The sequence below is a fragment of the Nerophis lumbriciformis genome, linkage group LG02 (genome assembly GCF_033978685.3).
Source record: "Nerophis lumbriciformis linkage group LG02, RoL_Nlum_v2.1, whole genome shotgun sequence".
NCBI classification, from domain to species: domain Eukaryota; kingdom Metazoa; phylum Chordata; class Actinopteri; order Syngnathiformes; family Syngnathidae; genus Nerophis; species Nerophis lumbriciformis.
In genome coordinates this window covers 63,799,741-63,812,500 of record NC_084549.2, presented here as the reverse complement: position 1 = coordinate 63,812,500, position 12,760 = coordinate 63,799,741, and the positions used below count along the sequence as shown (strand labels likewise).

At 39.0% G+C, this 12,760-nt stretch overlaps 1 protein-coding gene across 1 annotated transcript in view; it reads left to right on the top strand.

Annotated features, from left to right (window-relative positions):
* peli1b (pellino E3 ubiquitin protein ligase 1b) overlaps window positions 1–12,315 on the top strand; it is a 72,915-nt gene extending 60,600 nt beyond the window's left edge. The window contains exons 5-7 of the mRNA XM_061966393.1: window positions 5,523–5,720; window positions 5,808–5,996; window positions 11,604–12,315. Coding sequence (XP_061822377.1) covers window positions 5,523–5,720; window positions 5,808–5,996; window positions 11,604–12,182 — 966 coding nt within the window. The 3' untranslated portion in view covers window positions 12,183–12,315. The remainder of the gene's footprint in view (window positions 1–5,522; window positions 5,721–5,807; window positions 5,997–11,603) is intronic.
* Window positions 12,316–12,760: the final 445 nt, after the last annotated feature.

The following is a 12,760-nucleotide window of genomic DNA, read 5'->3' as shown; positions in this document are numbered from 1 at the left end:
TTATTATAGGATGGAGGGACCAACTATTTTGATTTTATACAGCTTAAATAAACTTTATTATTATATTTAGCTTTAACATATTTTACATCAACATTATTATATCTAGCTTAAATATATATTTACATCAGCATTATTTTATTTAGTTTAAATATATATTTACACCAGCATTATTTTATTTATTTTAAATATATATTTATATCAGCATTATTTTATTTATTTTAAATATATACTTATATCAGCATTATTTTATTTAGTTTAAATATATATTTACACCAGCATTATTTTATTTAGTTTAAATATATATTTACATCAGCATTATTTTATTTAGTTTAAATATATACTTACATCAGCATTATTTTATTTAGTTTAAATATATATTTACATCAGCATTATTTTATTTAGTTTAAATACATACTTACATCAGCATTATTTTGTTTAGCTTAAATATATTTTACACCAGCATTATTTTATTTAGTTTAAATATATATTTTACACCAGCATTATTTTATTTAGTTTAAATACATATTTACATCAGCATTATTTTATTTAGTTTAAATATATATTTACATCAGCATTATTTTATTTAGTTTAAATATATATTTACATCAGCATTATTTTTATTTTATTTAAATATATATTTACATCAGCATTATTTTATTTAGTTTACATATATATTTACATCAGCATTATTTTATTTAGCTTAAAAATATATTTACATCAGCATTATTTTATTTAGTTTAAATATATACTTACATCAGCATTATTTTATTTAGCTTAAATATATTTTGTGTCAGCATTATTTTATTTCGTTACGATATACTTCACATCAGCATTATTTTATTTAGTTAAAATATATTTTATATAAGCTGTGTCCAAAATGTTACCTCCCAGGACACTCCACAGAAAAATAAGTTAATATTGTAGTTTCATAGGGATTATTGTAGTTTAAGTGTTTTTACTGAGTTTAATAGTTATTAACGTAGTTTATTAGTTATTATAGTTCATTTTAAATGTATTAATGTAGTTTAACAGGTATTTTGGTAAGCTCAATAGTTATTAACGTTGTTTAAGTTATTTTAGTTTGTTAAATAGTTATTACTGTAGTTTAATAGTCATTAATGTAGTTTGGTTTTTACATAGTGTATTAGTTAATAATGTAGTTTAATAATTATTAGTGTAGTTTAATAGTTATTAGTGTAGTTTAATAGTTATTTATGTAGTTTAATAGTTATTGTATGTAGCTTAATAGTTATTAGTATAGTTTAATGGTTATTGGTGTAGTTTAATAATAGTATAGTATAATTATTATTGTAGTTTAGTAGTTATTAGTGTAGTTTAATAATTACTAATATAATTTAACAGTTATAAATGTGGTTTAATAGTTATTAATGTGGTTTAATAATTATTCTAATAGATATTAGGCGAGTGTAACAGTTAGTTTGATCATTATTGTAGTTATTTTAATAGGTATTATAGGTTATTAGAGTTGTTTTAGTTAGTTTAATAGTTTTTCAGTTAAATCGTTTTTAGGTAGTTTAATAGTTATTTTACGTAGCTTAATAGTTATTAGTATAGTTTAATGGTTATTGGTGTAGTTTGATAATAGTATGGTTTAATTATTATTGTAGTTTAATAGGTATTACTGTAGTTTAATAATTGTTAATATCATTTAACAGTTATTCATGTGGTTTAATATAAAATATATATATATATATATATATATATATATATATATGTAGTTATTAGGGTAGTCTAACAGTTATTAATTATTTTATTTATTTTAATGGTTATTATTGACGTTTAAGAGTTATTAGCGAGGTGTTTTAGTGAGTTTAATAGTTTTCAAATTAGATAGTTTTTTTCTTCTTTAATACGTTTTTATTATTTACTAATTATTTTAGTGTAATTGTTTATATATTAGTGTAGTTTAATGTTTCTTGTTGTAGTTTAATAGTTGTTTAAGGTAGTTTAATAGCTAGATTAGTTTAATGTTTATTATTGTAGTTTGATTGTCATTTAAGGGAGTTTAATCGTTATTAATGTAGTTTGGGGCGGTATAGCTCGGTTGGTAGAGTGGCCGTGCCATCAACTTGAGGGTTGCAGGTTCGATCCCCGCTTCCGCCATCCTAGTCACTGCCGTTGTGTCCTTGGGCAATACACTTTACCCACCTGCTCCCAGTGCCACCCACACTGGTTTAAATGTAACTTAGTTAATGGGTTTCACTATGTAAAGCGCTTTGATTCACTTGAGAAAAGTGCTATATAAATATAATTCACTTCACTTAGTTTAAACATTATTTGGGGTAGTTTAATGGTTGTTGTAGTTAGTTTAATACTTATTAATGTGGTTTAAACATTATTTTAGGTAGTTTAATAGTTATTTTAGTTAGTTTAATATTTATTAATGTAGTTTTAACAGTTATTTTAGGTAGTTCAATAGATCCCTGCTATTTTCTGGAGTTACATTCCAAGATTCCTCAGATCCCTCACCACAAATGGAGAAACACTGAATAATAGACGCCCCCTTAAAAGCCCTAAAAATGTGTGTGTTGTTGACGCTCTAAAGCCGATAATCTGCTTGTCACAGTTATTAGACTCCTGTTAAATTCAATTTCCCCTCATGAAAAAGCAACCACAGGCATGCTGTAAATATTTGTTCTTGCAAAACGTGACGCGACACAACGTCACGTCTCGTCAACGCGTCTTCCTGCTGGAAAATGTTTTAGTGACTTGACTTGCAGTGCTATTTCTACCCTGCAGATAGCGCCACCAAACCAATTTCCTTTAGAAAACCTTGAAAAAAAATAAATGCAGTTTAAAGCTAAGGAAATACATTTGGGAATATGCAACGATTTACTGTATCTAATAATGCATGATTTTATTCACGGATACATTTGATTTTGGGGGAATATTCCGAGGGCCTTGTTTACACGCTTGTAGCAACCAAACGTTACCAGGCGCTAAAAGTCCTCATCTGCCCGGTGGCACAAAAACAAAGGTCTGTCTGAAGAAATAGGTCGAGCTGCCATGCAAGTTTCATTTCAAAGCTATTTAATATTCACGCCCATCCCCCGCCTGGAGGGCGGAGGTTAATCTGCAGGGTGCGTCTGGCTGGGGAGCAGAGGATGAAAGTGTGGCGACGCCATGGATGGACGGCAGAGGGAGGAGAGTACGTCGTTGTTTAGCTCATCGTTGCTGGAGGAACGTTGAATTGACAAAAGTATTGGGACACAACTCATTTTTATGGGATTTATTGTCGTTACGGTGGAGGGTTGAGCTGAGGTCTACATCCCAGGTAAACATCAAAGTGTCCCGGGTAGAAATGTGCTGGTCAGACTGACAATTGTCATGAAAAAGTACATGATTCACAGTGTTGGGTTAGTTACTGAAAACCAGTAACTAGTTACAGTTACTAGTTACTTTATTTCAAAAGTAACTCAGTTACTAACTCAGTTACTTACACCAAAAAGCAATGCGTTACTGTGAAAAGTAACTATTTAGTTACTTATTTTTTTCTTATTTTTTTATGCCTTTTTAGCCTTCATTTCACTACTGTTATTGCACTGGAGAATAATACAATCTGTTGATCAACTTGACATGCATTTGCATCACTGAACTCTGCTAAGCAATGTGCTCTACATACAACACACCCTCTTTATGTTTGTGAACTTTATACTCTATACATTTAGAGTGATGTGATAATCAAACACTCTAGAAGTCTAGAATGAAAGAGTATATAACAGAATTGACAGAGAGAGTGTGTACCTTCAGTGCTGAATGATGAGCAGAGACAGAGTTTGGAGTGTTTTCTTTAGCTTGATTTCCATATTTATTCCACTGTCCACTGTGTCCAGGTACGTGGAAAATGTTTTCCGTGCCATTTGCTGTTTGACGCCGGTATCATGCTAATTAGCTGCCTGAAAGCGGGTGACTCCACTGTAGAAATAGCCTGCATGTCTTCCAGCACATACGTTGCAATGGCTCTATCAATGTTGTCCTGGCAGTCCCTCCGTTAAAATCTTTAAGTGGAAATGAAGTGGCTTCGGAGTCTGTGTCTCTCTTTACTAGCTTCGTCGAAGCATGTTGCTTTTGTAGCTGTTTCAGCAGATTTGAATTGCTGTTTTGGGCAGTAGGTAGGATCTTTGATTCAAGACACAACTTATATTTACCGTATTTTTCGGACTATAAGTCGCAGTTTTTTTCCTAGGGTGCGACTTATACTCAGGAGCGACTTATGTGTGAAATTATTAACACGTTACCGTAAAATATCAAATAATATTATTTAGCTCATTCACGTAAGAGACTAGACGTATGAGATTTCATGGGATTTAGCGATTAGGAGTGACAGATTGTTTGGTAAACGTATAGCATGTTCTATATGTTATAGTTATTTGAATGACTCTTACCATAATATGTTACGTTAACATACCAGGCACGTTCTCAGTTGGTTATTTATGCGTCATATAACGTACACTTATTCAGCCTGTTGTTCACTATTCTTTATTTATTTTAAATTGCCTTTCAAATGTCTATTCTTGGTGTTGGGTTTTATCAAATAAATTTCCCCCAAAAATGCGACTTATACTCCAGTGCGACTTATATGTTTTTTTTCCTTCTTTATTATGCATTTTCGGCCGGTGCCACTTATACTCCCGAGCGACTTATACTCCGAAAAATACGGTAACTAAAATGTTATTTTCTTTGTGCTCGACAAAAGAAAAGTAGTGAGAATATCTCCATGTTAAGAAACTCGACTTCAGCTCCGCCATGATGTTTTGTTAGTAAACACAGACACGCCCCCGTCCCCTCCCCTCTCCCCTTCCACACTCACACCCACACCCAGACACACACAGAGCGCGCCACTTCTCTTGTCTCCCTTGTGACACAAGAAGATTCAGAAGGACGACACTGCAACTCTCCAATAAAACACACTCAGATCTTCTGTTTCTAGCCGATACTATATTAAAAAATAACGTGAAATAACGCAGTAACGCATCATGTAGTAACGTTAACAGAGTTACTGAATATGAAAAATAACGCGTTAGACTACTAGTTACCGCCGAAAATAACGGCGTTATAGTAACGCGTTACAAGTAACGCGTTAGTCCCAACACTGATGATTCATGACGATCACAAAACCCGATCCCCTCTGGCTGATGATACTTTATTTAGTTTTGGTCCCCAGGCTGACAGCGGATGTCCATACACAGTGTGAAGCCACTCCCCTCTTATGTTTTTTTTTAACCATTACAAAAGCTATATTTTACCAGGACTTAAAAACGTATGTATCACTTATGATATGTGAGGCGTTATATGATTTTAAACTTTTTTTTGTTTGTTTGGGGTTCTAATTTACAAAAAATGGTAAATAAACAAATAAAAGTAGTGTTTACACAAGCATGTATTTGAATATTTTAGGAGTGCTGTGATTGGCTGGTGTGCCCCAGAGTCAACCGGGCAAAGCCTGGAGCCGGACCATCAAACAGTTTTATTGTTGAAGTCCACATTTGCTGTGTTTCCAGGTGGGTCGTTCCACAGAGAGTCCCATAGACTTCGTGGTGACGGACACGGTGGCGGGCAGCCAGAGCAACGCCGACGCGCAAACGGTCCAGAGCACCATCTCCCGCTTTGCCTGCCGCATCATCTGCCAGCGCACGCCGCCTTACAGCGCGCGCATCTACGCGGCGGGGTTCGACTCCTCCAAGAACATCTTCCTCGGGGTGAGCGGACGCTCCCAAGGAAAAAAGGCAGGAAGGGATAACGCAAAAGTTGACAAGGTCTTCTTTTTTTGTTTTTTCATTGCGCAGGAGAAAGCCGCCAAGTGGAAGACGGCCGACGGGCAAATGGACGGCCTGACCACCAACGGCGTGCTGGTGATGCACCCTCGCCACGGCTTCAGCCAGGACTCCAGGCCGGGCGTGTGGCGGGAGATCTCCGTGTGCGGGAACGTCTTCACCCTACGAGAAACACGCTCGGCACAGCAGCCGGGAAAGTTGGTGAGCACATGACCGTTGTTAATGTCAGGATGGCCGAGCGGTCTCAGGTCGCAGTCTCCTCTAGAGGCGTGGGTTCAAATCCCACTTCTGACAGCACACAAGTTTTTACCATGAATTGATTAACGTGGACAAGTTGAAAACACTTTTTTCGATTACGCATGCACCTCCTGGTACCCCAGCACCTCCAAAACCCTCAAATCTAGACTCCAAACATCCCAGAACAAGCTAGTCAGGTTACTTCTAGACCTCCATGAATTGATTAACGTGGACCCCGACTTAAACAAGTTGAAAAACTTTTTGGGGTGTTACCATTTAGTGGTCAATTGTACGGAATATGTACTGTACTGTGCAATCTACTAATAAACGTTTCAATCAATCAATCAATCAAGCATCAGGACAGTTGTTAGCATTCAGGACAGTTGTTAGCATTAAGAACAGTTGTTAGCATTCGGGACAGTTGTTAGCATTCAGGACAGTTGTTAGCATGCAGGACAGTTGTTAGCATTCAGGACAGTTGTTAGCATTCAGAACAGTTGTGAACATTCAGGACAGTTGTTAGCATGCAGGACAGTTGTTAGCATTCAGGACAGTTGTTAGCATTCAGGACAGTTGTTAGCATGCAGGACAGTTGTTTGTATTCGGGACAGTTGTGAGCATTCAGGACAGTTGTTAGCATGCGGGACAGTTGTTAGCATTCAGGACAGTTGTTAGCATGCAGGACAGTTGTTAGTATTCAGGACAGTTGTTAGCATTCGGGACAGTTGTGAGCATTCGGGACAGTTGTTAGCATTCAGGTCAAATGTTAGCATTCAGGACAGTTGTTAGCATTCAGGACAGTTGTGAACATTCAGGACAGTTGTTAGCATGCAGGACAGTTGTTAGCATTCAGGACAGTTGTTAGCATGCGGGACAGTTGTTAGCATTCAGGACAGTTGTTAGCATGCAGGACAGTTGTTAGTATTCAGGACAGTTGTTAGCATTCGGGACAGTTGTGAGCATGCAGGACAGTTGTGAACATTCAGGACAGTTGTTAGCATGCAGGACAGTTGTTAGCATGCGAAACAGTTGTTAGCATTCGGGACAGTTGTTAGCTTTCAAGACAGTTGTTAGCATTCAGGACAAATGTTAGCATTCGGGACAGTTGTTAGCATTCAGGACAGTTGTGAACATTCAGGACAGTTGTTAGCATTCAGGACAGTTGTTAGCATTCAGGACAGTTGTTAGCATGCAGGACAGTTGTTAGCATGCAGGACAGTTGTTAGCATTCGGGACAGTTGTTAGCATGCAGGACAGTTGTTAGCATGCAGGACAGTTGTTAGCATTCGGGACAGTTGTTAGCATTCAGGACAGTTGTTAGCATGCAGGACAGTTGTTAGCATGCAGGACAGTTGTTAGCATTCGGGACAGTTGTTAGCATGCAGGACAGTTGTTAGCATTCGGGACAGTTGTTAGCATTCAGGACAGTTGTTAGCATGCAGGACAGTTGTTAGCATTCAGGACAGTTGTTAGCATTCAGGACAGTTGTTAGCATGCAGGACAGTTGTTTGTATTCGGGACAGTTGTGAGCATTCAGGACAGTTGTTAGCATGCGGGACAGTTGTTAGCATTCAGGACAGTTGTTAGCATGCAGGACAGTTGTTAGTATTCAGGACAGTTGTTAGCATTCGGGACAGTTGTGAGCATTCGGGACAGTTGTTAGCATTCAGGTCAAATGTTAGCATTCAGGACAGTTGTTAGCATTCAGGACAGTTGTGAACATTCAGGACAGTTGTTAGCATGCAGGACAGTTGTTAGCATTCAGGACAGTTGTTAGCATGCGGGACAGTTGTTAGCATTCAGGACAGTTGTTAGCATGCAGGACAGTTGTTAGTATTCAGGACAGTTGTTAGCATTCGGGACAGTTGTGAGCATGCAGGACAGTTGTGAACATTCAGGACAGTTGTTAGCATGCAGGACAGTTGTTAGCATTCGGGACAGTTGTTAGCATGCGAAACAGTTGTTAGCATTCGGGACAGTTGTTAGCTTTCAAGACAGTTGTTAGCATTCAGGACAAATGTTAGCATTCGGGACAGTTGTTAGCATTCAGGACAGTTGTGAACATTCAGGACAGTTGTTAGCATTCAGGACAGTTGTTAGCATTCAGGACAGTTGTTAGCATGCAGGACAGTTGTTAGCATGCAGGACAGTTGTTAGCATTCGGGACAGTTGTTAGCATTCAGGACAGTTGTTAGCATTCAGGACAGTTGTTAGCACTCAGGACAGTTGTTAGCATTCAGGACAGTTGTGAACATTCAGGACAGTTGTTAGCATTCGGGACAGTTGTTAGCATTCAGGACAGTTGTTAGCATTCAGGACAGTTGTTAGCATTCGGGACAGTTGTTAGCATTCGGGACAGTTGTGAGCATTCGGGACAGTTGTTAGCATTCGGGACAGTTGTTAGCATTCGGGACAGTTGTTAGCATTCGGGACAGTTGTGAGCATTCGGGACAGTTGTGAGCATTCAGGACAGTTGTTAGCATTCGGGACAGTTGTTAGCATTCGGGACAGTTGTGAGCATTCGGGACAGTTGTTAGCATTCGGGACAGTTGTTAGCATTCGGGACAGTTGTTAGCATTCGGGACAGTTGTTAGCATTCAGGACAGTTGTTAGCGTGCAGGAATGGAGGAGACCACCAGGTGGCGCGGTGGCCGTCACATGGCCAAAATGGAGTAAGGTCACTCAGGAGGGTGTCAGGATGCGGTCTCCATGGCGACCAGTCTAGGTTTAGTCTTGTAGCAGGTCTCTGATTGGTCACTTGGACAAAGTTCCTTTTGTGTGAGGCGCAAGGAAACACTGCCACCCTGTGTCAGGAGAAGGCAACTACAAGTCCAACAATGAACCAGTCTACTTGGTACTCTTCACTTCTAGAAGTCCTTCATGTAAACATGACATCATATGCTGACCATGTATTACATACAACTCTACACATCGAATTTTGGCTTCACTTGATGACTAAATTAGGCACTAGAAATATTTTCTATTTAATATGTACCCTATTTATTCCTATTTTGTTCCTTTAAATATTAAAACCTTTTATTTTCATCATGTTTTCTTACTTGTATCTCACTACACAAACTATGTACACTTATAGTATATAGGGATATATATAGGGGCGGTATAGCTCGGTTGGTAGAGTGGCCGTGCCAGCAACTTGAGGGTTCCAGGTTCGATTCCAGCTTCCGCCATCCTAGTCACTGCCGTTGTGTCCTTGGTTAAGACACTTTACCCACCTGATCCCAGTGCCACCTACACTGGTTTAAATGCAACTTAGATATTGGGTTTCACTATGTAAAGCGCTTTGAGTCACTAGAGAAAAGCGCTATATAAATATAATTCCCTTCACTTATTGTTTAATTTGTAATATTTTTCTTTGTTTTCTTTTCTCTGCTTCATCACTACTTATTGAATCTACCATTTATTTATTTATGTATTCTTAAAACATTTTCACTTATTTCATTCACTCAACATTAAAAAAAACAATTGATAGAACATTAAGATAAATCATGACTGACAAGGGTCCGAAAGAACCATAAACTTATATCTTTAGTTCCTCTAAAAAAATGTTTTTATGATTTACTCTTTTTGCATTTTTTAACCATTGCATTCTACCAGTTTCAATTAAATTACATTTTTTTGCTTATTAGTATCTTACTCTTTAAATGAGGGCCCTCTTTTTTTTTTTTATTGAGGGCCACATTGCAATGGTTGCCTTCATAGGGCCGCTTGAAACAGTGAAATATATATATAAACATATAAAGGTTTTGTTACACAATTTGCATAGGCTACTGTTTATGATTATTATATTATTTAGTAACAGATTGATGGATAATAAAATATCTTGTTGTTTGATCGTTTTTTAAGCATAGCAAAATGCAATTGCATGCAGTACAGAACACACACGACCTGGTGGGCCACATGAAATAAAGTGGTAGGCCAGCTATTAAATGATGTGACCGACAATAAAAAGTTAAGTGGCTGGTCACAAATGACATGGTGGGCCACATTAAACGATGTGACCGACAATAAAAATTTAAGTAGTGGGCCACATTAAATGATGTGGTAGACCACATTAAATGACGTGGTGGGCCGCGCAAATGATGTGACCGACAATAAAAATTTAAGTAGTGGGCCACATTAAAATGATGTGACTGACAATAAAAATTTAAGTGGTGGGCCCCATTGAATGATGTGACCGACAATAAAAATGTAAGTAGTGGGCCACATTAAATGACGTGGTGGGACACATTAAATGATGTGACCGACAATAAAAAGTTAAGTGGCTGGTCACAAATGATATGGTGGGCCACATTAAACGATGTGACCGACAATAAAAATTTAAGTAGTGGGCCACTTTAAACGATGTGACCGACAATAAAAATTTAAGGGCTATATAAATAAACATTGATTGATTGATTGAAGTAGTGGGCCACTTAAATGACCTGGTGGGCCTCTTTAAAATGATGTGACCGACAATAAAAATGTAAGTAGTGGGCCACATTAAATGATGTGGTGGACCACATTAAATGACGTGGTGGGCCACATTAAATGATGTGACTGACAATAAAAAGTTAAGTGGCTGGTCACAATTGACATGGTGGGCCACATTAAAATGATGTGACCGACAATAAAAATTTAAGTAGTGGGCCACATTAAATGATGTGACCGACAATAAAAAAGTTAAGTGGCTGGTCACAAATGACATGGTGGGTCACATTAAACGATGTGACCGACAATAAAAATTTAAGTAATGGGCCACATTAAACAATGTGACCGACAATAAAAATTTAAGTAGTGGGCCACATTAAAATGATGTGACTGACAATAAAAATTTAAGTGGTGGGCCACATTGAATGATGTGACCGACAATAAAAATGTAAGTAGTGGGCCACATTAATGACGTGGTGGGCCACATTAAATGATGTGACCGACAATAAAAAGTTAAGTGGCTGGTCACAAATGACATGGTGGTCCACTTTAAACGATGTGACCGACAATAAAAATATAAGTAGTGGGCCACATTAAAATGATGTGACTGACTATCAAAATTTAAGTGGTGGGCCACATTGAATGATGTGACCGACAATAAAAATGTAAGTATTGGGCCACTTAAATGACGTGGTGGGCCACTTTAAATGATGTGACTGACAATAAAAATGGAAGTAGTGGGTCACTTAAATGATGTGGTGGGCCTCGTTAAATGATGTGACCGACAATAAAAATTTAAGTAGTGGGCCACTTAAATGATGTGAACGACAATAAAAATTTAATTGGTGGGCCACTTTAAATGATATGGTGGACCAGATGTGGCCACCAATCCTTGAGTTGGTCACATGTGTTGTAAACCACGAAAAACATAATCGGTCATGCTATTATTTTCTCATTGAAAGACAGGAAGTAAATGAGAGAAAATACAAGATGCAGAAGGTGTGTGCGTGTGTAAGAATGGTATGAAGAAGGGGAAAGATGAAATCGGCTTCTTGCCACTTCTTTTCAGAGGGTCTGAGTTGGTTCACTGTGATCACGCGACTTTTGAGAAGGCCACGTTCATCCACAGTGTGCGTCTTTCAGGTGGAGGCGGAGTCGCAGGAACTGGAGGACGGCTCCCTCATCGACCTCTGCGGCGCCACGCTGCTGTGGCGCACCGCCGAGGGTCTGTCGCGCACGCCCACCCTCAAGCACCTGGAGGCGCTGCGTCAGGAGATCAACGCGGCGCGGCCCCAGTGCCCCGTGGGCTTCAACACGCTGGCCTTCCCCTCCATGCGCCGCAAGGACACGCCGGACGAGAAGCAGCCGTGGGCGTACCTGCGCTGCGGCCACGTGCACGGCTACCACAACTGGGGCAACCACCGCGAGGAGCGGGAGGGCCGCGAGCGCTGCCAGCGCGAGTGCCCCATGTGCCGCGCCAAGGGGCCCTACGTGCCGCTGTGGCTGGGCTGCGAGGCGGGCTTCTACGTGGACGCCGCCCCGCCCACGCACGCCTTCCACCCCTGCGGCCACGTGTGCTCGGAGAAGACGGCCGCCTTCTGGAGTCAGATCCCGCTGCCGCACGGCACGCACACCTTCCACGCCGCCTGTCCCTTCTGCGCCCAGCAGCTGAGCGGCGAGCAGGGCTTCGTCAGACTCATCTTCCAAGGCCCGCTGGACTAGCAGGCCCCGCCCCCTCCCCGGCGTCTTTTGGGAACGTTCTCTCCTCCAACCGGGAACTTCTTTTTTCCTCTTTCCCGTTTGTAAGTGACCTTTGTACTCCTTTTTCATGGCGCACTGCAAAGAGTTCTATATTTTCACCAGCTGCTGGAGAACCTTGGTGATGGTGACATTATTTATCAGGGGTGTCCAAACCTTTTCCACACAAACATCAACGCGTGCGTCATTTCCAAAACCAATACAATATCCTTTTTTTTTTTTACTTTTAGGGCTCCAAAAAGGCATACAAATGTTGAAAATAGGTCATACATGTTTTTTTTTATTCAATGCTTAAATTTTGAGATCAACTTTAGGTTTATCTGTTGATATAATTGTAAAAAAGTTTATTTTTGTATGCTTTTTTTTTTTGTCCAAACCCAGTTTTTAATGCCAAAAACACAAAATATGCAATCTTTTTCCCCCAAAAAGTGGAATATTTGGTTGTAAGTAGAGATGTTAACACTACTTTTATTTGTTTATTTACCATTTTTTCTAAATTAGAGACTAGCAAAAACAAAATGTCTTAAATCATACAATGCCTA